Source organism: Coloeus monedula (genome assembly GCF_965178545.1).
Source record: "Coloeus monedula genome assembly, chromosome: 8".
NCBI lineage: Eukaryota > Metazoa > Chordata > Aves > Passeriformes > Corvidae > Coloeus > Coloeus monedula.
The window spans coordinates 204448-231525 of record NC_138788.1 but is presented as its reverse complement, the minus strand read 5'-3'; the positions used below and the strand labels follow the sequence as shown (position 1 = coordinate 231525).

Below are 27078 nucleotides of genomic sequence, written 5' to 3'. Positions count from 1 at the left end.
CGCTGCATCCCCAGGGCCATGGTGGTGCCTTTGCGGCACCCCATCTTCCTGCAGCCTCTCCCTGGTGAACTCCCTGCCCAGTGCTCCCCGTCTCCCCGCATCCCCTCCCCAGTGCATCCCTGCACCCCTTTCCCGGTGCTCCCCGTCTCCCCGCATCCCCTCCCCAGTGCATCCCTGCACCCCTTTCCCGGTGCTCCCCGTCTCCCCGCATCCCCTCCCCAGTGCATCCCTGCACCCCTTTCCCGGTGCTCCCCGTCTCCCCGCATCCCCTCCCCAGTGCATCCCTGCACCCCTTTCCCGGTGCTCCCCGTCTCCCCGCATCCCCTCCCCAGCCGTTCTCCCTTCGGGGTCCCCCCGCGCCCCCGCCCTCTCCTCCCAGCCCCGCCCATCGCCGGCCCCGCCCCTCTTGGCCCCGCCCCTCACCCCCCGAGTACTTTCCGTGCCCTCGGGCCCGCGCAGGGCTCCGCCCACCGACCAATGGCCTCTCTGGGCCGCCCGCCCGCTGAGCGCCGATTGGCTGTGTGAGCCCCGGGCCGGCCGGAGGGGCGTCGCGATTGGCCGGTGGCGCCGGCTGGCCCCGCCCAGCTGCTCCCCGCGCGCCCGCCCCGCCCCGCCCCGCCCGGGCGGCAGCAGCACCGCCGCCGCCGCCGCCGCCGCAGCGTGGGGCGGCTCCAGCGGCGCGATGGCGGCCACGGCGGGCAGAGCGCTGCCGCTCCTCCTCTGCGGCCGCCGCCCCGCCGCGCTCACCGCCGCCGGCCGCTTCCCGGCGCTGGGCCGGCGCCGCCAGCAGCAGCAGCAGCAGCGACACCGGACGGTGAGTGAGGCGCAGCCGTGTGCCCTTCAGAAGGCGGGCGCGGTGCCGGCGGGCGGCGCGGGGGCCCCGGCTCTGCGGCGGCCCCACGGCGGCCCCACGGCATTTTCGTGGCGGCTCCCGGGCCTCCGTTCCGCCAGCTGCGCGCTTATTCTTAGCGCCGTCACCGGGTGAAACTTGAGCGCGGCGGGCGGCGGCAGCGGAGCCCTCCCGGGCGCGCTCCGGCAGCGGCAGCTCGCGGCCCGCCCGCCCCGCGCGCCCCGGGAACGGGCGGTGCTGCCGGCGCTGCCCGGCGTTCCGGGGCCGCGCTCCCGGGGCGGGGGTCGCGGCGGGGCGCGGCCGCCAGGTGGCGCCGGGGGCCGCCGGGAGCGGGGGGGGCGCGGGGGGCGCGGAGCTCCCGCCGGGAGCGGGACCGGGAGCGGCAGCGGCGGCACCGACCCGAGCGGGCAGCGCAGCGCCTCTTCCCCGGGTTGTGTTGTTCCTCCCTTGTCTTCCCGCCCCCCCTCAAGGTCAGCCAAGGGAGAGGCGCTCGGGGGGTTTCCCACATCCCCGTCGGTGCGGCGGGTGGGAGAGGGAGGGGGGCAAAGCCAGCCAGGCTCTGTTCGCTCCCTCTTCCTTGGGGGCTTTGCCAGGAAAAGAGGAGACTGGCAGCGCACGGCTTCCCATGTGTCTCAGGGCGGAAAAAACCTGTAAAGGCAGCAGGTTGTGTCTTGGAGCTCGAAAGATTTGCTAAAAATACCGGGAGAGGTTTTTTTCCCTATTTTTTTCTTTTTAAACTAAGGGAACAGTGTGTAACCGTGGCATATGCTTCTGGCTTTTGCCACAATCTGTTTTATTGCTGCCTCTAAAAGAGCTTCTGTCGGAGGTGTACACCTGTCGCTCCTTTGTTTTGCTCCAAACAAGTAATCACGGAACTGCGCGGAGCCACCGCAGTTGTGCATTAAGCAGGTGGCGGAGCGGGCTCTGAGCTCCGCTGGAGCAGCGGACACATCGCTGTGGTCCCTCGGGTGCTGTTCAAGGAGTTGTTTGTGCCCGGTATCTCCGGGGTGCCGCTCGCTCCTCGGGCGCTGCCGCTGTGTTTTGGCAGCCCCGGGATGCCGGAGGTTCCGTCGGTATCGAGTGTCTGGATCCCGGCAGTCCCGCATTCGCGGCGCGCTCGCTCCCACGTGTGGAGTGTGACTCGTGCCGCCGTGCTGACTGCACGGTTAATCCCGGCCCCTGCTCAGGTGTGGAATGGCCTTTCCAGCTTCTGTAATTAATGTTCGAGCTGTCTCCTTTAGGGGTGCGGCCCTGGAAGTAATTTGTATTTATCTAAATTTAAATTGACCTTTGCGATTAATTTAACAGAGGCTCAGATTCGTGCTTGGTTTTGCTCCTTGGGCTAAGTGTAGCAGTAAATGTGTGAGAAAATCATAAAAAGCCATTAAAAATACCGTGAATCTGCTGCGTTTGCCCGGGATGCTGAGCGGATGTGACTGAGGTGTGGGCATGTTAAAATCCTTCTGTCAGAGCCGTCTCCTTCAGGAGCTTGGGGAAGGAGGAGGATTTCACTGATGTCCTGGGTACTGATGGTTAGAAAGCTTTCCTGGCTTTAGCTGGGCTGTGCTGTTTGATTTTTGGCAGCCTGGCTGTGCCGTTGTAGCCGTTAGTTTTGGGGTTTTTTTCAACAGGGATGTTGTGGGCAGGATGGTTTGGTTGAATCCCTGAGAACCAAGAGATTGGGTGCAAGCAGGTCAGGATCCAGGGTCCTGGCAGTTCCTTTTGGCAGCATCTGTGACGTGCCTGGTTATCCCCTCACAGCAGAGATGAGTTATCCTTTCCCTCACGCCGCACATGAGAAACTGTGCGGACCGCTGAGAGAGAGTAGAGACCAGAGAGCGGCTGAATCCTGGAATAAATGATCTCCAAGGAGAAATTAAAGGAACTGGAGCTCTTCAAAATAAAGAGAAAATCGAAAGGAGGTGTTGCCGCAAAGAAGAAGCGGAAAACCAGAAAAATCTGTGTTGGGTGGGAGAAATAATGGACTCAGAGTGTGAGAAGAGGGGTTTGGTGAGGTGCTGGGAATCCCTACTGACAGTCAGAGCAGTGAAATGCTGAATTATTTCCTGGGAAGGCTGCTCGGTCTTTGTTATCAGAGGCGGTTAGGACAGTGCAGGCTCACATCAGTCAGTTATGGCTGATCAAGATTTGATCCCGCTGTGTGATGGGACTGGGATGCACAAGCTTCCTGAGACTGTAGGATATATTAGGAAAGGCATAGGAAGAGTTTGTATAATAGCGGTGTAATTAATAGGTTGGTTACATCAGGCATGTCTGTGCAGTGCTGTTTTCAGTTCCATCAATTCTACTTGGATACTTCTCAGGATGGCTGGTTTCTAGCAGAGCTGATAAATTAAATGGGCCTTCTTTGAAATAGGGTGGAAATGCTAGATGGTCTTATGGATGAGTTCTTTCAAAAGCAATATAAATAATACTAGAAGAAACTGCACCAGTAGACCAGAGTACTGTGAGAGGACAGTGCTTTAAAACAAACAAAAAACTCCTCCAGATGGATAAAGTGCAAAGGAGGAGGTTTTGGTAACGCCAAATGGGAGAGAGGGAGAGGAGGTCCCTACTCATGAACAAATACTTGGGTTATGAAGGAACAGTTGGGAGTACAGTAATACTGGGAGACACAGGGCTTGAATGAAGCATTCACAGCTTGCCTGGGAGTTCTGCAACCTGAGGGAGTTGGGAAAGCTCAGCAGGCTCAGCATGTAGGTGTTCCCACAGGAGCAATCCCTTAGGGAGAAAGACCACGAATCTTTATATTCTGTCCCAAACAGCAGGATCACAAGGGGTGAGAGGTCTGGGGAGGGGGATGCAAGAAACTTGAATGAGAAGTCCATTCATTGATCTTGGAGTAGGGATAAGCAAGAAGAAGGAAGTTTTTACTGATATTTGTCGATCTGCCCTCTGAGCGTGATGGTGGTGTACATTTTGGGATGGCTGGGCAGGGTGAGGAGGCCTAACCATGGAGGAGCTGGGGCTGGGGCATCCATAGCATTGGAAGAATATGACAGAGATGAATAAATGGACTTGGAGCAGAACTATCAGAGGCTGCACCTCTTTCCGCTCTCCCAGCTCAGCTGCACATACATGAGAGTGGAGGAAGCCTTGCGGAAGAGGAGAGGGGAGAGTTCCCAAATGTGTTTGCAGTGGAGACAGTGCTGGAGTGGGCTGGGGCGTTGTAATGTGAGGGGGAATGTTTGGGTGGCCACACATCCTGTTGTACAGCTTGCCCTCTGAGGAGCGTGGAGAGAGAATTAAAGTGGGGATATTCCTCAGAGGGACCTTCCTAATGGAACACGGGAAGGCCTTTCCTTGTCTCCTGCTTGTCAAAGTTGAGGGTCGGCTTCCCAAGGGCTGAGGTGTAGTGAGGCTGGGAAGCAGTACTGGAGAAGCTTCACAGGGAAGCAAGCTATAAATGGTTGTCAACTATGTGGTGGTAGACAAAATACTTAAATAAAACGCTCTGCTTTTGTGTGTCGAATGCCTAATCCTGGTGGCTTTCTTCCTGCAGAGATTAGAGGCTCCTGTTACTGCGTTTCCTGGTGCCTGTAGCCAGGGGTTGAGTCACGTTGGATTGGAATGTAATCAGCTGGTGCAAAAATACCTATAGAAAATCAAGGGCTTGGCTGTGTGTGGCATTCCTGTGGTACTTCATCCTGGCAGTTCTGGGCAAATCAGGAATATTGACTCCTAGTGATGACTTCTAAGCCTAAGAAGGAAAAACTGAACCCACCTGAGCCGCAGCCAGATTTTGAGTAGGTATTGGACAACTTGCAGGTTTTTCTTTCTGTTCCAGCTGAGGACCAGGCTTACCTGTGTTGATCCATCCTCCGAGCCAAGTAGGATTTTGGTGCAGGTGGCCCAGGTTTAAGGATGTAGTGGAGAGCATATCCTGCAAAGGTCTTGCTCTGTGCCAAGGAACGATGGGATAAGGCTCAAGAGCAGGATGCAGGGGACATCCTGCTGCGGCTGCCTTTTACTCAGCACAGATACAATGTGCATTTGGTGGGTTTTTTTCCCTATGCGACATTGACTTCCAGAGAACCTGTAGTTCAACAGTGTGGTCATAATTTCCTGCAGGACCACCTCAAGCCCTCACTGCCACACAAGCTACAGTTCATTGCCCTGTTGTTGCCCGGCTCTTGAAACAAATTGTCAGGTGGAGCTTGGCACCCACAGAACCCAGGCAGCGGCAGCGAGCGGCTGCAGGGCTGGTGAGACTTGGAAGACTGTGGGGTGTGTTTTTGCTGAGGATGGAAGCTGGCAGACTGGTTTAATTAACTGTACTGCTGCTTTCCTGACCTGGCATACTGCTGATTGTGATTTTCCAAGGAATGATTAAAAATTTTGGGCTTTTTTTCTTTTTTTTTTCTTTCATGAACAAAAGCTTTCAAGGGGATGACCAGCAAATATTTTTGGATGTATGAAAGCGGCTAAAATCAGAATTTCAGGGCTCTCTCTGTGTGAAAGAGGAGCACAATACAGCGAGGACTAGATGTTGGTTTGGGGTTTTTTGACAGTTATTTGATGATATTACCGGTTTTTATTTATTATTGATCCCATGGGAATAATAAAGACTTTGTATCTAGGGTCCGTGATGGGAAAGGAAGTTACAGTCATGATCAAGTTGATCCAGTCACTGATAAAAAAATTTCAGGGCAGCTCTTGTTCCACAAGGGGAATGTTTCTCGGCTGTGCTCACACAGGAGGGGTACAGCTCTCCTGACCAGAGTTAAGTCTTGGAAAGAGAAGAAGAAACATAGTTGCTCTTTTCCTAAAGCTGTTTTAAGATTCATCTTGAAGAGGAAGCTTTCTATGAGGTTAGGTCCCACCCAGTCTGAAGGGTGAAACGTAACTTTTATGACTTCATTTCTGATTTGTGCTATGAGTCACCAGTTTGCCATTCTATAAAATAGCATTGAGCTGACTCAAATATGCAATTTAAATTATTCTTCTGGTTGTAGGTCTGTGTAAATGTAGAAATTGTTCTAGATTTGGGTGGCTTGGTTTTTTTAAAAAATAATTATTCATTTACTGCAGTGTCAGTTGGTGCTCAGCCACTCTTCCTAAAATCCCAACTGCTGCTTTCTGCTTCTGTGGCTGCTGGTAGGATGAGGAACTATACTTGAAAAATTTGGAATTTGTTGAAACTAGATGAAACTGTGTTCTCTGTGCTCACCATGGGGGAATACTTCTTATTTCTGGAGTGCTCTTGGCGTGAGAGACCACCTGTGATATTGCTGATGGGGATTTCATTATATTTTCACTTTTCCAGGGCAAACTACAGCAATCATGCTTTAAGGGCTGTTTTGTCCTTGAGTATTTAATGACGAAAATTAAACTACTGGGGCTTCTGCCACTAAAGATTTGGCAAAGGGTTTTCTCTCTGTTATTAGGGTCTCAATTGGTCATCAAAATGAGATGTCATCTTAATGAAGATGAAAATATGCAGCACTTGAGTGTGGTGTGGAATTAGTTTCCAGCAGGACAAGCCTGTGGGGTATGGCTTTTGTCTCACGTAAAGCACACAGAGCATGTCCACTATCTTTTTCTGCATTCATGGCAGCTCTTAAGGAATTAGCAAATGTAGAGCTCATTTCAGCAATTTGCTTTTGTTGGCTTCCCCAGGAGGAAAGGACTGCAATGTGGAAACTCTCAATCTCTGACGCTGCCTGTTGGAATAATTAAAACTCAAATTTCACTTGGGTATGTAACTTGGGAAGGATCTACCAGTGACCAACCACCATAAAAACCAGCTCTGGGTGATTGTCAGTCTCATACTCTGTCAGTCTTGTTGTCTTCTGCCAGAACTGATTCCTGATGATGCTGAGCTCTTTTGGATTCGCAGCTGAACCCTGCAGAAGGAACAGCAAAAGGATGTTCGCTGGCCAGGGTGCAGGTTGTGAGACATAATCAGAGTAGGAAGGAAATTAGTTGTGACAGATTATTGCAAGAGGAAATAGTTTTTCACTCCACTTCAACCATTCTTTAAAAATACATCCTCATAATTTAGCCTTGTAATTTTTCTTAGATGTTTGGACTTAAGTGATGGTGAGTTTTCTGCCCGGCAAAGCAACTCCAAAAATGACAGTTTTAAGTACTACTCTGACAAATGAAGATATTAAGAGAAAATGGGCTGCCCAAGATAGCACAGGAGTGATGTGGGATTTTTTTTCAACTTGCGTGTTAAAAAGAAATGTCTGGGGTCTGGATGATGGTTTTTCTATACAAATTTTCCTGCATGATTCCTGTTCTATCATTATTCATGCTTGCCACTGAGAATAGTTTGACATTCCACGTCCTGCTCGTGTTTTCTACTTCTGGACAAAACTCACATTCACACCGTGAATATGCAGTGCAGCAGCAACCTTTTAATAGTCATTTAAATTAATTGGAAACCTGCCCCAAACATCACAAAGATTCCTGGGGCGGGGAGAGACGGGAGGGAAAGCTGGCAGCAAAAGTTATTTTCTCCCTGAAATAACAGTGAAGTGAAAAACTGCAGAGATTTCCCAGGGGGAGAAAAATGTGATTCCTTTTTTGGAATGAAAATGCCCTGATTTGTCATGTGACTTGGGAAATCCTCTTGGCTTCCTGCAGAGGGGGAAAGGGTGAGTGGAAGGTTTGGTCGGGTGGTGGAGCCTGTCATGTTTGTGATGCGTGAGGGCGTCTGCAGCACAAAGGGCTCCCGTGGGAGCTTCCTGCTCGCTGCAAGGCTATTCCTGTTATCCAGGGACTTGTTCCTGAGGCAGTGACAACAGAAATTTCATTGTCTAAATATTGAGTAGATTGGATAATTGCACTTGTACAGCGCTCTGTGGTTTCTTCCGAGTTTGGGGGTGTTGTATTTAAGTGGAGAGTAGGATCCTTCCCTTGTATTTGGCTGTAAGGGATTCAAGGGAACCAAATCCAGTGTCTCTGTTAAGAAAGAAGAGTTGCTTTATGAGCAGTGTATATTGCTAGTAATGAAACCAGCTCCAGATAGTCCCTTCTGAATTAAGGGAATATATAAAAAATTTTCACCTCTCAAAATGAGAAGCTCAAGATGAGCTGTCCTTGTGCTTCATGAGCTGCCTAGAAAACTTCTCGGTTTGGCTTTAATTCAGGCTGTGGTCAGGGCCCTGCATCACACGGGAGGGCTGTTGTTGTTTCTGACCCTGGAAACCGTGGTGTTGGAGGGGAGAGGAGCCACTGCAGGTGCTGAGACATCCGTTCCTCCGTGCTTGGCTGCGCGGTGCGAGTCTCATTGCTAAGTAACGAGAAGCTGATGGTCCAAAACAGAGCTTTGGTCTGAAGCCAAAAAGCCACGGATTTCTCCGACCATAAAGTTGAAGAGAGTGCTGAGATGAATTTTAGTTTAAGGATAATTTTGTCCAAAGACAAAGACTGTGACTCAGATTCACACACGTTCTCATGGAAAATAAATCACGGTTTTGAATCAGCCATTCACTCGTCTGTGTGTGTGGGAGTGACCATTTCCATATTTCCTTTTGGCATTTAGTGCTCAAGAGTAATTTTAAACAAACAGTTTCACAAAGTACCTCATTATTGAGCTAGATTGAGCAGGGCAGGATATGACACCACACAGATACGGTTTTGTGAGTTGGCAAGGAAGTCAGGATTTTGAGAAGAGCATTGATACTGTGCAGGCACTTGCAAAATGAATTGTTTTGTAAATAACATTTTTAACAGGTGGTGATTTTTTTTCATCTTTCCCCAAAGGTGGGTTGTTTCTGGTGACTGTCCCTGCACACCATTCAGTTTTTCTCCACACAGCAGCTCCTTTGCTTGTGCTGAACTGTGGTTTTTTCCATTTGCAGTCAGTGGTACACACGTTGCATCCTCTGCAGGATGCCCTCCCCTCTCCCACTCCAAGCACACTGGTAACACACAGCTCCAGTTTGTGTGGAGCACACGGGGCTCTGGATCTGGGGCAGGGAGTTTGGTGGAGCTGCTGCTTTCGTGACCTACTTCTTCATGGAAGTAAAAAACTGCTCTTGGTGGCTCAGATGAGAGATTTTTGGAACAATAATCAGACTCCAGTTTGATCCAGTCGTACTCCTCGAGGTTGTTCGCTGAATTATTCCAGTTTCAGTGGAAAGAAAGAGACAGGAACACCTAAGCCTAGAGCAGTGTGGCTTTTGGGATTTAAAGTAAGCCCTCTGTGCTCCTGAGGAGCTGTTTGTTGTTGTGGTCAGTCAGATGTAATTAATTTCTTCATTTGCCCTTTTGTAGAGGGGTAGGTGTGTGACTGACTCATTCTCAACACTGTAACTCCCATTTTTACTTCTGTTTAGGACGTTTGGCAACACTCATAAAGCTGAATTGCTATGATTAGCCTGGCATTTTATATAATAGAGTGCACCAGAGAGAGCTGTTTGTTCTTGGAATTACGATGTCGAAGTACCACAGTAGTTTTCAGGGCAGTATTTACATAATTCGTGTGGATTTCCAGGTTAGGGGGAATGCACGTTGCCATGTAACAGGCGGATCTCAGGAATATCTTCACATTCCCAGTGTATCTGCAGTAGCCGGTGCATGGGTTTGATGGCACTGCAAGAGCTCTGCTTGCCTCCTTCAGGAGCTGAGGATGCTCCAGGCAGGGTTCTGACCCATAAACACTTCCAAGCTTCCCTACAGCCTTGGGAATGTGGAAATACGTGCGTGGCCTGCAGGCACATGGAGGAAGCTGAATTCCTGCTGTAGCCCTGCAATCCCAGAGAGGACGTGGAGACCCCACTGGGGTGGGTGTCAAGTCCATGTTTTCTCAATTTCCTTGGCTGAAAAGTTAAGTCAGCCCTTACCTCCTTTCCACTGAGCAGCCCCCCAAACCCCGCCTCTGTTTTCTGTTAATTTCTTTTTATGTGCTCCAGCTCTGTTGCTCTGCCTCCTCCAAGCTTTTCCAAAGAAAACTAATAAAAAAATAATAGTAAAGCTTTTGGCCTTCTATTGTCATGCTTTCCATTTTCATAATACCAACTAGCATCCCATGAGTTGATTTTAGGTTAGGCTAATTTAGTTCTCAAGTGTATTTCCCTTTTTTTGCCATTTGTGAGCACAGGGTAGTTTTAGTATTATTTTGGCCATGATTTGCCTTGGAAAAAGCATTCTCTGGAACACTTTAATACAGTTATTAAATAACTGTAAATGGCCAAGCTGCTAGAGAGCAGCTTGGCTGACCACATATGCATGAAACTTACTTAATCCTAAGTGATTAAACTTGAATTTTATGGGCTGTGTTTACAGCCACAGTTCTCCAGCTCTGATTACATCTCTGTGCTGCTTGAACCTTACTACTAATTTTCAGTCCTGATGATCACTGAGTTGTGTGAGGCTTTTCCCATGGCCAGGTCTACCTCAGTCTGGTTTCTGAAGAAATATAACAGTCAAAATAGAAGAAAAGACGTGGTTTTTTGTTGCTGCTGTTACTGTATCTTCCTCCTGCTGCTCTGGTGTTGTGCCGAGTCTCTCAACTTCTGCTCTAGGCTGTTTGAGATGCATGAAGAGCTCGTACATAAACATGAGAGAAATCCATGCAACTTCTTGGTAGAGAAATTTTGATTTATTGCATATTACCTGAGTGCAAAACCCTTCCAGCTTGTGCTGTGAAAAATATCTGCCCATTACCTTGCAGATCCGAAGAGCATCACCCAAGTTGGAAGGACATTGTGAGTATAATAACTTCATGTTTTTGAGCTGAGTTAATGAAGTTCAGGTTGTGTGATATTCAAAGTCAGCTCACTAACTTGCTGATCCATGTGAAGAAATCCCACTGACTCACTGGGAAGGTGGTTATTTCCCAAAATCAAGGGCAAGGACAGTTGCAGGCAGACAAAAATAATGGGGGTGGGAAGAAAGTGGATGAAAAATAGGATGCACTTGAGCTGTTGTCATCTGTTCATATTCCACTTTGCCATCTATCGCTATTACTGTAATAAGTACAGGAATTTGAAGTTACATCAGAGCTCTTCAGTGACTTCTTCTGTATTCCTGATTCATATTCTGGGAATTTTGGTGCAAAGATGCTGTTCTTGTTCATCCCTTGGTCTTTCTGGTGCTGTTGCTGCAAGGTTACCTTCCCCTCCTTGTTTAATAATAATGATAAACACAGTTCTTCCCCTGTGCAAAGGCTTTTCTCTTCTAGTAGGAGTTTTTTTCCCTCATCCTTGCTGTGAGAACAAGACTACCAAGTCATATTGGGGCTATTGATTGCACTTTTTCACAAGAGACTGAAGGATCAGAACCTTAATGAAAAGTCTTTTAACTTTTAACAGTTATAATTGCTGTTGGCAGCTTTAATTGTGATGTGGCTTTTCCAGGTAGATAATCTGATAGGAGAAGGATAACCAGGCTCTGACTAGACACTTGCTTCATTTCAGCCCACAGCTCTGACCAGCCATTAATTTTCTTTCCCTCTCCACAGTAACTAGTGTGGAGCTATGAAGCTCAGAGGTTGAACACAGTATATTAATTAACCCTTGTGTCCAGGAGAGAGCAGATGGGAATGCTGGCCTTCAGGATGCCCTCCTGTGAGAGTGCAAATCATCTGCCTTTTGGCCAGCTGCTGTTCATAAAGTGTTTCCTTTACAGAAAAGCTTTTAAGTAATATTCAGGTAGGATTCAGAATAATAAAGTTGCATAAAACGTGTGCCACTTTGCTGCTGAAGCTGCTTGTTTCTTTTTCCCTTAGTAGGGCTAAGTAGCAGTGGCTGGCAAGATTAATTTTATATAATGTGCTGATTTAGCACTCCAGAGCCTCCAGTGGTAAACAATTTTCTCCCTGTCCTCTCCCTTTTCTTCTGTCTTCCACCAAGTTTAGTTTCTAAGGCACAAACCCAAACAGAATATGTAGAGGTGTAGAATGTCTGCTTCATCCAGCACAAGCCATTAATCCCTCTCTGCACAGTTTTACATTTCTTGATTACAAATGAATTTTTTGATCAATAATTAGCAAAAACTTTGAAGGGAATGCAAGTGAAATAGCAAAAAGGAAACAAGCATGTCTAAGAACATAGTTGGTTGAATCATCTCCTTCAGACATTTGACTGGTGATAATTTTCAGACTGAATTTCCACTCTTACTTCCTAGACCCCCACTGAGAGGTTTTGGGGGAATCTCAAACTTCTGGGGGCAGTTTTAACTCAGAGTAGGCTGAAACTGATTTTTAAAAGACAGCTTTGAAGATAACTGATTTCCAAACAAACATCTTCTCTTTACTGTGCTTGTGTTAAGATCATCCTAGTTTAGAACAATAATCTGGAATTACTGTCAGTGAAACAGTAATCTGGCAGAGTGCAGATTTAAATGGATACTGCTAACAAATCGCTGGCAGTGAACTGAGCAGAGCTTCAGCATCAAAATATTTCCGGCTTTCTTGTAGTTTTCAGAGTTGCTTTGCATTTTGCTGATTATTTCACAGTGGAGACAGTGGAAAATGACTTCTGTTTTTTGAGTTTTAGGGCCACCATGAATTTTTTTGCCCTCTCTTGGTTTCCTTGAGTGTGTTTTTGGCGAAGAACTGCTTTGCCAGGCGTCCATTGTGAAACTGGAAACACTGGGCCGTACACAACCTCACCAATTCTGCAGTTGCAGTTGTAGGATGCTCCGATTTGTATCTGTTTGCTGTGGGAAAAGTTACTGTTTGGGTTGGAGGATGGCAAAAACTGGTGTTTTCCTGTCCCTCAGTCAGGGCATGCAGAAGGAGCAGCTGGTTGTTCTCTTGGAGGAGTCAGCGTGGAGTGGAAGGCAGGAGGTGCAGGGTGGCCCCGGGGTAACGCCGTAGTCGCCGCTGGCAGAGAAGAGAGGAAGGAATTTTTGCAGTTCCTGTGCAAGCAGGTGATTTGCCTTTATGAATCCTTCCTTGTCTGCGTGCAGAAGAGCTTTTCAGGGAAGGCTGAGGCGGCTGTGGGGATTCTCTCAGATTTTCTGTGAGTAAATATTTAGTTTCTAAGAATCACTGCCCTTTGAGTGGTGACTGTGAGTCCCTTCCAGAGAAAAGGGCTGCTTGGACCTCTTGGAGGACTTTTGGCCTCTGACATTAAACTTGCTCTTTGTTCCCATTTGGAAATTCTTCTTTGGGATTGCAGAGTAGTTCCTGTTGCAAGTGTGAGCGGTGAAGAAGGAAGTTTAGCTGCTGAGCATCCCTGACTCCAGGATCCTGCAAACAGATGGACACTGGGCTGGTTGGGAACAGGGTGTCTTAGTGCAGCTTGTGTGGCTTCCAGGGGCTAAGTAGGAATGGATTGTGATTTAATGCCACTAAATGGGAAAAAAATGTAATTAGTGTTACATTTACTCTGTATAGGTACATACCATTTAACATACAACTGTGTTTTCAGAGCTGTTTTCCTCCATCTCATAATACCAACCATAAAAATTCTACTTCTGTAGCATGGCCATAAAAAATAATGACCTATGCCAATGTGCTATTGCATTCCTGAGCTTTAGGAAGTGTCTCTGTGGTGTCAAATCTGCACTTGGGGCTGTGCTGTGGAGCACCAGGGTTAGAGCTTGATTTGTATGCAAAGGAGCGATGCTGGGGTGGTTGCTGCTGCAGAGAAGGAGGCAATTTTGTGTGTGCTTCAGGAAAGAGCAGGGAGCTTGAAGGGCAGAGCTGCTTGCTGGCTGGGGAAGCTATCCCTCTTTTCCAGCACCTCCAAGGAGGGGAGTTTGTCTCTTCCAATATTGTGTGCCTCTTCTACCACTGCAGCATTTAACTGGGCATTCTCTCCATCCACTGTCTAGTAAACATTTATTTAGCAAGTTCTAAGGCAAAAATCCACAAACTGTTAGGATAGAGATTAAACCAATTAACAGCTTTGCTAATATATCACAGAATCCTAGAATGGCCTGGGTTGGAAGGGACCTTAAAGCCCATCCCATTCCAGCCCCTGCCATGGGCAGGGACACCTCCCACCATCCCAGGCTGCTCCAAGCCCCAGTGTCCAGCCTGGCCTTGGACACTGCCAGGGATCCAGGGGCAGCCCCAGCTGCTCTGGGCACCCTGTGCCAGGGCCTGCCCACCCTCCTAGGGAACAATTCCTTCCCAATATCCCAGCTAAATCTCTCCTCTGTCGGTTTAAAGCCATTCCTCCTTGTCCTGTTACTCCATGCAGCTGTAGGAAGTCATTCTCCCTCTTTTTTATAACCCCCCTTTAAAGCACTGGAAGGAACTCCAGGTTTCCCTGGAGCTTTTTCTTCTCCAGACTGAACAGCTCCGGCTCTCCCAGCCTGTATGAAGGGAATTGGTTTTAGAAATAATTAACAAGGGGGAACACAACAGTCCCCCCAAATGGGGGTTTTTGTGTCCCCTCAGCAGCTTTGCTCAGTGCCCAGATCAAAACCAGCTGGGCAGAGGATGGCAGTCCCACCCTGGTGGGTTTGAAGAGATGGTTCCCACCTGGCCCCGGGGGCTGGAGAGGCTTTGTGCCCATTAGGGGAATGAGGAACAGCTGGGTGTGGAGCAGCCTAATGAGGGGCAGCTGCCCCGGGGCCCAGGTGAGAGTGGTGAGCAGGATAAAAAGGCTGGGAGAGCATCTCTCCCTCTTCTGGTGCTGCCTCAGTTCTTCTCTTTCCTCAGCAGGGAGCGTGTGGTGAGTGATACCTGTTATTTCTGCCTGCAGGGTTTTGGGCTGGAATTAGCTTTCTGTGTTACTTAATGTGTTGTGTTGTAATTATCTGGTATTTCAAGTCTTCCCACCTTCACGTATTGGGCCAGAGCTTGGGATGTGTGTTGTGAGTGCTCAGCAGCTGGGAGAGCTAAACTTTCTGTAGAGAAAGGAAGTGCCCTTTACCACCAGGATAGACCTGGGGGAAGTGAGGTTTTTGTCTTACAAGCCTTGTTTTCTTCTCCAGCCTTTCCCCGCACCTCAAAGAGAGTACCTAACAAAGTTGAGAACTGTGTCAGGGATGTTTTTGGTGCTTCTTACCCTTGTTTATACTTTAGTAGTAACTCCAGGAAAAATGTCTCAATTCGGGAGAAAACATGGGGAAGCTTTACAACCAGCTTGGTGTCCTGGTTATGTATGTGCTTAGATCAGAATGAGCCTTTTATATTGGCAGGATAAGGGACAAAGAAATGCCTTTTTAAGCATGTCAGTGGCTGGATAAAGTAAATAAAGGTGAAGGCACGCAAATATTTGTCTGCTGTTTGGGTTGTGTGTGATAGGGTGCTGGATATGGTGGTGAAAAATTCCTCCTTTTTGTGTACAAAGTCAGTTTTATTCTGACTGCAAGCTAACAAATAGGTCAATATTAAAATTCTGCTGTCACCTGTTCAAGGAAATTATGTAGGCAGGATTATCTGGCTTTTCCTAGAGATAGATGTCTAAACAATTGTCACTAGCAGATGGTTTGGGTAAGGCTTTCTTAAAAATGTCAAGTTGTTTTTCTCGTGACAAAGTTCAAGTCAACTAAACCTGATTTAATTAGGTGTGGAGATATTCCTGCTTCAAAATGGGCTCATGGAATAGGTTTCCTTTTCCTCCTTTTGCCAAGCCGAGTGTGGAAGCTGTGCCTGAGCACAGGACACAGCACCTGAATGATTCTGGTGGCAGTGTGACCATGTGGGAGCTCGGGGGAATGAAAACTCGAGTGAAATTCACAGATGATTCAAAGTTTAAAGGGCACTGGGATAAATCCGAGTACCAGTGGGTGGTATTGTGGTGTGAAAAGTTACTATGTGCAACTTCTTAGCTGAAATTGCATCCAATCAGGACTTTCAGCTGGGGCTGATCATCTTCTGATGGGCAAAGAAATGATTAACTATCACACCTGGCAGGTCAAAAAGGTCGTAGTCGGGGCTGGGTGGCGATGATGATTTCGTTGGCAATATGTTGGTGGCTGAGTACACCCTTGTGGGTTTTTCCATTGGGAACTTCTAGATTGGAGAATTAGATCAGCTTGAAGGAAGTTAAGATATTTTGAATTATTCTTGTTGTGGCTTAGTCAGTGTTCAAGCTGGAAGAAGGTCGAATTTTGCAAGCTTTCCTTGTGACTGTTAATCAGCAATAAACCTGAGCAGTTGTTGGGAGTGACTGGGTAGCTTTTGTTGGAGAGAGTCTTTGCAGCTTGGCAGCTTCCACCTTTTTGGAGCGTGGCTGGATTCAGTGCCACGTCAGGTTGCTTAAGGCCTTGAAAAATCTTCATTTGTCCTGAAGTGCCTGAGCTCTGGGGCTGGATACTTCTAGTCCCGAGTAATTTCATTTTGGAGTTTGGCAACGCTGTTCTTTCCACACTTTAATTAAACTCCTGCCTGACTAACGAGGTTCTTCACTAATTCTCCTCCACCCCTGCCGTGTTACTTGTTCTCTGCTGGCATCTTTTTGTTCCTCTCTTCCCTATTTTATCGTCGTGATCTTCACCCTTATGTCTACCAGCATGAAAATAAAAACCTGGAAGGCTTGGGTAGTAAAGATTTCAGCTCTTGGAGAGGTGTTAAGAGGTGTTGAGTATCACCATTGATTCAAGTTTCAGAGTCTGTTCATGGCAAGGAACTTCTTTCTAATGCATAACATGTAAAAGGCAAAAAGAAAATACCTGTTCTTAAAGTTTCATCAAAGGTGTGAGCTGTGAATGTGGTTGGAGAATAACTTGAAAAATGGCACCAAAATCCAAAAGGGTTTTGACTACACTGGATGTATCCTCCTGTTAATTGGGAAGTGTGACTGAAAAATAATTTGGGAGAAAATAGGTGGGATTTGTTAAAAAAAGCAGCATTAATCTGCATTTGTTTAAGGTTAGCAGTTGGCTGATCAATTTTTGAGTAGTAATAGAAAAGGCAGTATGAATTATTATGGTTGAGATGGGATTTTATAGGACTTTCACTATTTGCTGATAAGGGAAATTGTTGTGACATTTCTGAATGAGGTGGATATGGAGAGCAGTTCATTTCATCATAGGCCTCTGGCTTTTTGCATGAGGGGTTTTAAGTGTACAGGAGAATTTCTAAGTCTAATAACTCACATTCATTATGGAATTGTTTTTTAGAGCTGTCTTAATGGGGAACTGGCTGGATATTTGCCCAAGTGAAAGCTTTTATTTAAAGTGTTCCTTTAGTAGGCATTTAGACAGATTCAGGGGAATTATCACCATAATTGCCCCCCTTCAGGCTGTAGCAGTGCCTTAGATGGCTGTTAAGCTTCTGAACACTGAAAGGAGCTGATGGTCTGCTCTTCTGAAGGACGCCACCTTTTTTTTTTTTTTTTTTGTTTTTGTTTTTTTGTTTTTTTTTTTTTTTTTTTTTTTGTTCAGGCAACCCAGTAGGAGAAAGCAATTGGGAGGTTTTCCCAGCTAGGAGTGTTTGCTGGGGAGAAAAACGTCTTGGGTTACAGCACCCTGGGTCTTACCAATCAAGCTGTTCACCTTCCTCGTGTTTGGCCTGACAGATGATTTAGAACAAATTGAATATCTGCGTTGTTTTTTGGTTTTGTTTTTTTTTTTTTCAATGAAAAGTAATGTAATGGCAAATAAATTCAGCTTTCCTAGTTTAGGACTGACTCCTGCTTTCCTCCCTCTTCCTGTAGCCCAGGCACAGTTGCATCCTCCGTGGTGAGACTGTTTTGTTGGAATAGCTCACACGTCAGCCCGAGCCAGTTTGGCAAGATGTACATTTTCGGGCTGGATTTCTCTTTCCTCTTTTGAAGCTATTCAGTTTACTGAAGGCTGAGCTGGTGGTAATGAGGGAGTCCTTTTATAGTTCCATCACTTCTGCTGGAGGCTATAAACAGCAAGAGCAGGAGGGCTGGTGCAGGAGGATGGATTTACATTCATGGCATTATCAGATGGATGAGTATTTGTCTGCTGTTTGTAGAACCTTTGAGTACTATGATAATTTATCCTACCTGCACCCTCCTGGACTGCCTTTGCTGCTGGGACATCCCTGACCTGCTTATTCAGGGAGTGTGCTGACACTTGTTGATAACCTGAAATTGTAGGTTGGGCCTGTATTTATGTATCAGGTGTACATTTTGGATAACTGGGAGTCTTTTGCTCGGTTCTGTGCCATCGTGGCTGAGCAGAAAACCATTTGTGCACCCACTTCAGCCTGTGGAAACACACAGAACCTTGAATGTGAGCTCTGACCTCTCTTCTCTAACCAGTTTAAGTGTTAGGGGTGGAAATGATGAAGAAGCCTTTCAGGTGGTGGTCTGTCTCTTATGGCTTGTCTGTTCCTGTCTCAGATTGCAAGAAATACTCTCAAATATTTGATGGACTTAATGCTTTTGGCTTGTCTAAGGTGGATTTATTCTGAGGTTTGTGGGCTGCCTCGGTTGAGAAGGGATTTGGCTGATAGTCTGTAGCGGGTCAAGTATCTGGGACAAGTTCTGTTCAGTGAACTTGTTCTGAATGATTTTAAAAAAACCCAGCCCCCCTTGCTTTAGAGAATCATCTGTTCTCTACCTTGCTTTTGTGATAGATTTTGGCAGTAGGTGGGAATATGAATGCATGAGTTGGATTAAAATAAACATTCTTGATACCAAACTGCAGGTGCTGTCCTAGTGTTAGACTGGGGTTTGACATTACAAGTGCACAGTGGTTTTCTTTTTTCTTAGGCCGTTTTGGCACAAGTAACACAACGTTTGTATTTTGAATGGGTAATGCATAGTTTATAAACACAGGAGGTTTTCTTTCTTTCTTGTTATCTTTCCTTTCTGAGGTGTTTCAGGCTGGAATCCCTGATGGGATGGGATAAGTGCAGATAAGGAATGTTGCATTTTTCAGCTGTGACTCAGTTTTGCTTTATTCGGGTCAAAGTGAGTGCCTTGTTCAGTCTGACAGACACGTAGCAGGGGAGGAAAAAAAAAACCACTAAAACCCTGAGCACAGACTGTATCAGACCTGTTCCAAATGGAAGCAAAACTTGTGTGATTTTTCAGGTGATAAACACAGTTCACGTGCCAATCTCTGGAGAGGGAAATGTTTTACCAGGAAGCAGATGGAATGTTTTTTGAATAAGTGCACTTAGTTCCTTCAGGCTCCCCCAAGTTTATTTCCTCCAAAGGCTAAACTTGGGAGAGCCTTATCCATATCTTCGTAAGCTGAGAATCAGTTTGGCATTGCTGTGAGGGATTGGTGTGTGAACTGTGTTTATCACCTGAAAAATCACACAATCTTAGTGGCAAATGCACACACAAAGCTGGCAGCATGCTCTGGAGAGCAGATTCTAAATACCTGTTCCAAAGCTGATTGAACCAAGCCCTCCTGCTCCATATTTCCATTTCAATGCCCAATCTGTTTGCAGGTAAACACATGGAGGAAGGTGGTGGCAAGCACTTGTGGTTGTGCACTTGTTAGGACTGCACCAGTCAATTATTCCTTGGGATTTTGAGGCTTGTAGATCTCGCTGATCCTGGGCAGGATGTTTGTACCTGCAAGGCATTGTCTGGGTTTTTTTTTCCTGCCCCTGGAAACACGCATAAATGTAAGTGTAATAGAAAGGGATTTCTTGGTAGTTTTTTAATGAAGATCAGGATTAGACATCAGTGGTACAAGTCTATATAATAGCAGTGATCACAGGTGAGCCTGGGCCTCTCTTCGGGGCTGCTGGCTGGGATGGGAAGGGCAGGCAGGATGTGTCCTGCCTGAGCCCCCTACAGCCCTAATCTCTTGCAAATTTACCAAAATCAGAGACTTTTATCAATGTGTGGAGAGATTTATGTGTCTGTAAATAGTGTGAGGCTGTTCAGACTTGTGTGGGTTGGTTTGTTTTTTTTCAGGTTGGTGTTCTCTCCTGGTGCTTCCCCTTGTGTACTTTGAACAGATAGTGGGGGATTGTAGGTATTAATGATTTGAGAGGAGCTTTTCTATCGGCTTTGGTTTCCAGGTTTGTTGGAGGTTTTATCAAGCTCTACCAAAGCTGCAGCAGAGGGGTTCCTGAAATACAAGACAGGATCCAAGCATACTTTCCTCATGTGATGGATGAGCATCTCAGTGCAATTTTATTAATATATGACCATGATTTCTGGTTTTCAGCGCTGCTGTTCATTTTCCCCCCCTGCTATTACCATAATCTTTGGGCTAAATTCTACTTGCGGAAATGTTCTGATTTGGGTGAGGGTTGTGGCTTGGCCAGGGCCATCCTGAACTCTTTGTAAAAAGCTTAATTTGCAGGCTGGGACCAGTGCAGTGTGTGAGTCTGGCTCTGCTCAACAAGCCTGTTGCTCATGACTGCAAAGCCAGGTGATGTTGGACACAGGGTTGTACATGGAATATGACTTTGGCAGCTTCATGATTTGTCAAGATTATTAAGTTGTGGCTGCCCCTGGATCCCTGGAAGTGTCCAAGGCCAGGTTGGATGGGGCTTGGAGCAGCCTGGGATAGTGGGAGGTGTCCCTGCCCGTGGCAGGAGATGGAATGGGATGGGCTTTAAGGTCCTTTCCAACCCAGACCATTCCATGACCTAGGGACTGGATGGTATTTAGAGCTTAAAAAACCCCTGGAGAATCAGAGGGAGCATTGCCATGAATGCCCCAGCAGTACCAGAGTCTGACCTGCTGAGCTGATGCTCCTGGGTGGGTTATTTACCTGCTTATTGTCCCCTGTACTCATGACAACTGTGCTTTCCCAGACTGGTTTGATTTTTACTCTCTCTTCCGAAGTCTCCAGTCTTCGGCAGTGGTCAGAGGTCTGTCTGAGGGTGCTGTGATGGGCAGTAACTACTGGGAGTTACCAAGCTCTTGGACAGAGGAGTAGAGACAAGCTGTCAGGTTGGATGCTTCAGGAAGTCTCCTCGAGAAGCACAGGCTGTCCTGGTGGCCTGGGAGCACTGCAGGACTCGTCAGTGCTCCCCACTGGCTGCAGCCTAATTCAGGTTTAGCAGGATTCTGCAGTAGCCAGAAGAGTTGTGTAGGAGGAGGTTTTGATTTTTTTTGTTTGTTTGTTTGGTTTTTTTGTTTTGCAGCACCTTGGAATTAGGAAAGCTATTTCAAACACTTTGCTCTGTGTGCTTTCCTAGAAATTCATGTGGACTAAATGGTGAGGCTACAGTTGCTAGCTGGAGAGTGCTTTTCTTCTTCTGATGTATGTATTTTATAGCTGGGCGGGGGTGTGTTACTGTGCTGGGGGGATGGGAAGGCTGAATAGAGGAAGAACAGATGTGTGTGGCAATAAAGAGCTGTGCAGGGGTCACACCGAGGCATTTTACACTCTAATGGGAACAGATGGATCCTGACTCCTGAGTAATGGAGTCGTCTAAGAGACAGAAAAGTTATACTGATGTGATAGTGCTGCACGGTGCCTGAACCACAGCTGCTTCCACCCCTCAGTTTTTCCTAGATTGTGGAAGGAGCAGGCTCCTGACTGTTTTTTTGCCTTTTTCTGTAGATCAGCTGCTCTCTGGGTTTCTGAGGCAGAAATTCTGGTACTTGTGTTGTCCCTGTCCAGCCTTCCTGCAGCGGCTGTAAATAAAAAGCCTGGCACATCCAAGAACACTGCAGGTGCTTTCAGCCAGGAGCATCCTGTTGAGTTAACCTTGTGGATCTGCTCCTTGCTCTCCTTCCTCCTCTGCTGCTCCTAGACTGAAGTGGTCTCCAGGTTTGGGGGAAGCAAGTGGTGTTTTTGGGCATTTTTTTGAGACAGGACAAAGCCTTTTGCAGCGTGAGGTTTCCATGCGTGCAAATGTTCTCCTAACAGGCAGAAAAGATTTATGAGATTTTACTACTGGGCACTGCTGGAACTCTCCAATTCAAATTTGGTGCCCAGGCAGGGAAGTTCAAGCAAAACACCTATGTATTATAGATAATTTTTAAATGCTTAGCATTGTTCTCAGGGAAAAAAAATCCTGTGGAGAATGGATTTCCTCTGCGAATCCCTGTGGCTATAATAATGATGTTGCTTTTTGCAAAAATGACACAATTTAATCCTGCTTAATGTGTAGTCTCTGATTGAACAAGTGACAAAGGAAATGTAAATTCTCATTTCAGTGAGATGGGATATGTCCACATCTAACTGTTGACAAGTGAAATTAATTACGGCAGTCTTGCTCTGGTGTTCAGTGGAGCTTCATGTAGTGTTGCACAAAAATTTCATGGAACTCCAGAAGTTCTCCAGAGCAGTTCTGAAAACAGTTTTTTGTTACCTAATTTTTGACCATTTAATGAGCTTGTGTTCAGAGCCTGTCAAAGCATACACTGGACTTTCCTTTTTCCTCAGTGTGCTTTACAGGAGCCCTGTGCTGGCTCCTTGCGTTACACCATGTCTGGCATGGGAGCTCTGAGCCCTTTGGAACACGGGAATGCTGTCCTATTTCCCATCAGGAGGGACTCCCTGGGAAGCACCAGCAGCTACAGTGCATGACTCTACAGGCACCTTGGGTGTTTTCCTAGTGCCTGTGCTCATGTTTCCCAGCTGGTTTTCTCCCTAGAGGTTTGGGAAGCACAACTGGCGTGCAATAATACATCAAATCTTCAGCTTGCGTTTTCCTCCTAAAGCTGAAGAAAAATTGAAGTATTGGGGCTGCTCTCAAGGGTTTGTTGCCAGAAGGTTGTTCCCCTTAGCTCTGTGTGTGTGGTTCTCAGCCGTGGAAAGGCACGGGGAGCCTGTTGTGGGTAGGAGGCTTTGGGGAAGAGGAAGGATTTGGTGCAGGTGAATGTGCTGAGTGGCTTTAGCAGTTGAAGAGTTCCTTGTCGCACTGTCAGGGCACTGCAGCCTGCCTAACTGATGTAACACCCCGTTCACACTAATGTCGCTTTCCTGGAAATGACACTTCTTTATCTTGCTTCCATTATAAATACTCGGGAAATGTGTGCTGCAGCCCATTTCTCTGGGGGTTGGTGTCCAGCTTCTGCAGAACAGCACAACCCCCTCATCCTTGGTCACTCCTTGCTGATCTCCAGGCACTGGGAGCGTCCCTGGCTGGGAGCTCTTTTGGCAGGGAGCTTGTTCTTGGGAAAACTGCGTGTGTCTAAACAAAAACAAAAGCTCTGCCAAGGTCCTCTGGTATTCCTGGTATGAAACTTGCAAGTTAGGAACCGCAAGGCCTCCACGAATCTTCTGGTTCTGGCCTCCATTCATTCAGCATGTCCTTAGTGATCAGCGGTACAATGACGCTCTGTATAAAATGTTTTGTGTGGTTTGAATCCATATAAGGATCTTGCTGTCAAAACCACAGCATCATCAAAGGCCCCTTTCTGAAGGAGAGCTTCCATATGAATGCTTTTAAGATTATGCAAGTTGCCTGTTTTTGAAATATTGGCACCAGAGCTACTTGCTGTGAATTCCTCTTTCTCCTTTACAGAGAGACTGTCTGCAACTGGTTGTGATTCTAAAAACAAAACAAAAACAACCTCCCCCTCAAATCACCCATTAGAGGCAGCTTGGAATAATAACGACATCCTTAAATATCTTGGACAGGAAACCTTATTTGAGTCTCCATCTTGAAAAGAAAAAATGTTTAGTCTCAGAGTTTTGCTTGAAATTTGCTCTGGAAATGATATCAATATGTGGACTAATGAGACATTCCTGTCATTGGCCACATCTTGTTAGTAATAATAATTCTTGTCAATAAATCTCTTCTAAATGGTGTTTATTAAGAAAAATGAAGGTTTATTAGGAAAAATGAAGGTGGAACAATATTTTTATAAAAGCAGATGAGTTGACTCAATAGAGCTTGAGTGGACAGTTAAGAACAGAGCGTTTTGAGTTTTTAACTTACTCATGCTGCTTTGGGGAGATAAAAGCTGTGGTCACCATCTGTTTGTCACATCCCTGGATAAGGACAGATGTTCTTCCTTTCAGAGTCTGCTAGAGATATTTCGGGCTTTTATGTTCTGTGTTAATGCTGGAGTAAAAAAGAAAAACAGCTTCATGTGTCTTGGAGGTCCCATCCAGCCTGGGCTGTGCTGCGGTGCTTGCCTTGCCCTGTCCTTGGTGGCTGGAGTTGGTGCTTTGCAAAATTATTTGCATGGAAGAGAATGTCTTGGCCTCAAATCCTCCTGGGAGCTTATATTTCTCCAGGCAATTGGTAGAATTGGAGAATCAATAGCTTTGAGACAAAGGAAAAATAAACTGACCCTACCAAAAGGGGCTGTGCAGCTGCTGGCATAGCTTCTGAGATGGAGCCAGTTGGTGCCAAATAATTACATGCTCTCAGCTGGAAGGAAGCTGCCTCATTCCCTATAGCAGAATATGAAATTAATTTCCTGTGATTGGCTGCTCAGCCCTACTTGAATATCCTGTTTGGAGTTTTTTGAACTGTTGAGAGGGTGAAGTCAAGGCCACTGATGAGCTGGTCTGCTTTGTAAGTGACTTGAACGGATAGACGCTTACTCCATTTTTTTGGTTTTTTTTTAAACCTGTCTCCAGTGCCTGGCAAGTGTTTTGCCAGGTTCAGTCTTGCAGAAGGCACCAGCTTGGGCTGTAGGACAGAAATGTTCCTCGCTGGAGTTGTTGCTAGGGGTGGTATCTGTGACACACGGGAAGGCTGGATTGAAGCCTTGCTTGTTTCAAGGCTCTGTTTGTACTCCTGTTTGTACTCCTTGGGGGGAGGCTGGCGGTGTGGGAATTACTGATTGCAATGGCCCACTAGTTTTAAATCAATGTAAACTCTGCCTCCTCTAGTAAGATCTTGCCGACTTCGAGCCCTTAACCCAACGGAATTAGCCTTAAAGTGGGAGTGTGAGGAGGGCTTGATCACTCCTGTAACTGCCCTGGAAATCTAAGCCCGCTGGTGTAAACGGAGCTGCCAAAATAAATGCACTGCAAGAACAGATCCAGAGTGACAGGAAGCACCTCCAGGTGTAATTATGCATTAGGTAATTGGGAAGTGAACTACACCTACTTAAGGGAGAGAACAAGTGCCTTCATCTGGTCTTAACTGGGTGTTTTACCTCCCCACCCCTCTTTGGCTGGGAGATGACTTGTCTGCCAGCACGCTGGCGTGGAGGGTGCCTGAATATCATTAGGAGCGCTGACACAACCAGTTTTCCTTGCTTTGGAGCAATTAATTTCCTTTCCTTTGAGGTAGTGAGGCAGGAGACAGGCAGTGGGAGACTGATGAAACAGCAGGGCACATGTATGAAACGTTGTCTTTTAGGTGTTTGTGCTTGGAGCCTCTTTCAAGTCCTTGTGAGCTCTTTCTTCCCAGTGCAACCAGAGGGCTGCAACGCTGGGAGATGAATGCAGTACCTCCCCTGCAAAGCCTTGGAAAACACTCGGATGATTAGAGAAAACAAATGTTAGGAACTGACCAAAACCCACTCTTGCATTCTCTTGAAACAAATTCGCCTTAATAATTCATTCCAGGTAAAGGGAATTCCTTTTTCTGAGGTGATAGAAAACATGATGACAACAGAGCTTGCAAATGTGCAGCCTTCATTTCAGATATACACGTGTGTACACACACAGTATTTTGAATGGTAATTTAAAGTTTATATAAATCTATACACACAGTATTTGGAATGGCAATTTGTCTGGGATTTGGGGCACTTGTGAAACACGAATGTCTACAGAAGGAAAAAATGAGGCAAGAAAAAACCTGTTGATTAAATGGTATATTTGATAGAGGAAAAAACATTATTAATGCTTCAAATATATCCAAGGGGTTTTAAAATCCTATTTTCTCCTTTTTGCTGAGGGCAAGGCTTTTTGCTGTCTAGGAAAGCCTGGAGCACTCTCCCTGTGTAGCCTGGGCTTTCCCTTTCACCAGAGTCTGTGGAGCTGTCCCTGTGCTTTTGTAAGCATGACTAATCTAGCAACTTGAGCTTCTGCTTCCTGAAGGAAAAACCTCTTAAAGATGAGATGGAATTCAGTCCTGCAGCATCCAGCTCCTATAGCTTGTAATGAGTTTTTGATGTCTCATGGCAGCTGGTCATCTCTAACGATGAATTAATTTTGAGTGAGGAATCAGCTGTGGTCAGGATGGAATTTAAGCCTCTGGAATTTTCAGTGATACTAAGCCTGATGTAATTCTTCAGTTAAGGTGCTCTGAACCAAAGTGGCCCTAATTTGGCTTTGCTTTCTTGCTTCTGTCTCCGTGTAGCAAAACCTTGGTTAATTTCCCCCCCCCCCTCCCCAGACTTCCTAATCTGACTGTTAGAGCTTTTAAAAGCTGAAATATACTTGGCGTGGAGTTAAATGCTGACTTACTCTGCAATCCTGGATACTGGGGGCTTTTTAGAGAGACACTGCAATTGTCTGTTAGCAGCTTAATTGATGGCTGAGCTTTGAATCAAAAAGAAATCCGCATGTAATTTTTTCTTTGTGTGGGGAAGCTCTTGACAGATGTAATGAATAGCCTGAAATGACATAAAGGCTTTAGGTAGGATTCCAGAACTGCTTCTACTTGGTGGATTGTCCCTTGCCAAGGAGGAAGATGGGGAACTAATGAGGCATTTTGATCAAGGAAGTTGAGGGTCTTGTTTTCAGTGACTTGCAGTACTGTGTGTCCCTTAAGAGACTTTATTGGGAGCAAAGTCTAACTGGATCCAGTAGCTTCTGTCATTGTTTAGACAATGAGGCAGTAAACTGTTCCTGGTGGATGCTGGTGGAACCAGTGGGGTGGCTGGAGCCAAGGTCCCTCCAGGGCAATAAACAAATAATATTTAGCCATGACACTGCCCTGCTGCATTCTTTCCTTTTGGTTCTCACTTTCTGTGTTTCTCGGGTTGAAGATATGTTGATCATGATTTCCACTTCAGTTCTTTACAAGGGAGTTCTCCTGGGCAGGTGTTTTAAGTCCTCTGAAGTGTTTTATTCCATGGAAATGACTGTACAAGTTTGTGATGCATGCCTGTGCTCGGGTAGGAGGATGGGAGCCAAAGTCAGGTTCAGCTCATAGCCAGAGTTATTTGCAAAATCCTGTAGTGATATTTGCATGGGACTACTTTGGCAAGTGGCAAACATTTGTGTTGGTAACTACACAGAGCAAAACCTACAGTTAGCTGTTTTCAATATGCACATTTCAGTAACTCCCCAACCTTTTAATCTGTTTATTTCACAAAACCAGCAGGAACAGAAACCTCCTGACTGTTTGAGCTGAGCCTGGTGGGCCTTAATTTTGATTGTTTCTCTATAGCTATGCCAAATAGCTGCTGCACTGGAGTAAATCTTGGTCTCTTCAGTCTCCGTACTTCCCTCGGTGATGATTTTCCCACTCGGATTCCATGACCTGTGTTCCCGTGGCCTTTGTGTTGAATGTGACAATGGTCATTCCTTTTTCCCCTCTCTCCTTCCACGTCATCCCAATTTGACATGCTGCCTTTTCCTTTCTGTTGACATTG

The 27078-nt window shown here is 46.4% G+C and overlaps 1 protein-coding gene across 2 annotated transcripts in view; it reads left to right on the top strand.

Annotated features, from left to right (window-relative positions):
- Positions 1–620: 620 nt before the first annotated feature.
- MCU (mitochondrial calcium uniporter) overlaps positions 621–27078 on the top strand; it is a 78460-nt gene continuing 52002 nt past the window's right edge. For both annotated transcript variants that reach the window (XM_082285734.1, XM_082285735.1), the window contains exon 1: positions 621–814. In XM_082285734.1, coding sequence (XP_082141860.1) covers positions 683–814 — 132 coding nt within the window. In that variant the 5' untranslated portion in view covers positions 621–682. The remainder of the gene's footprint in view (positions 815–27078) is intronic.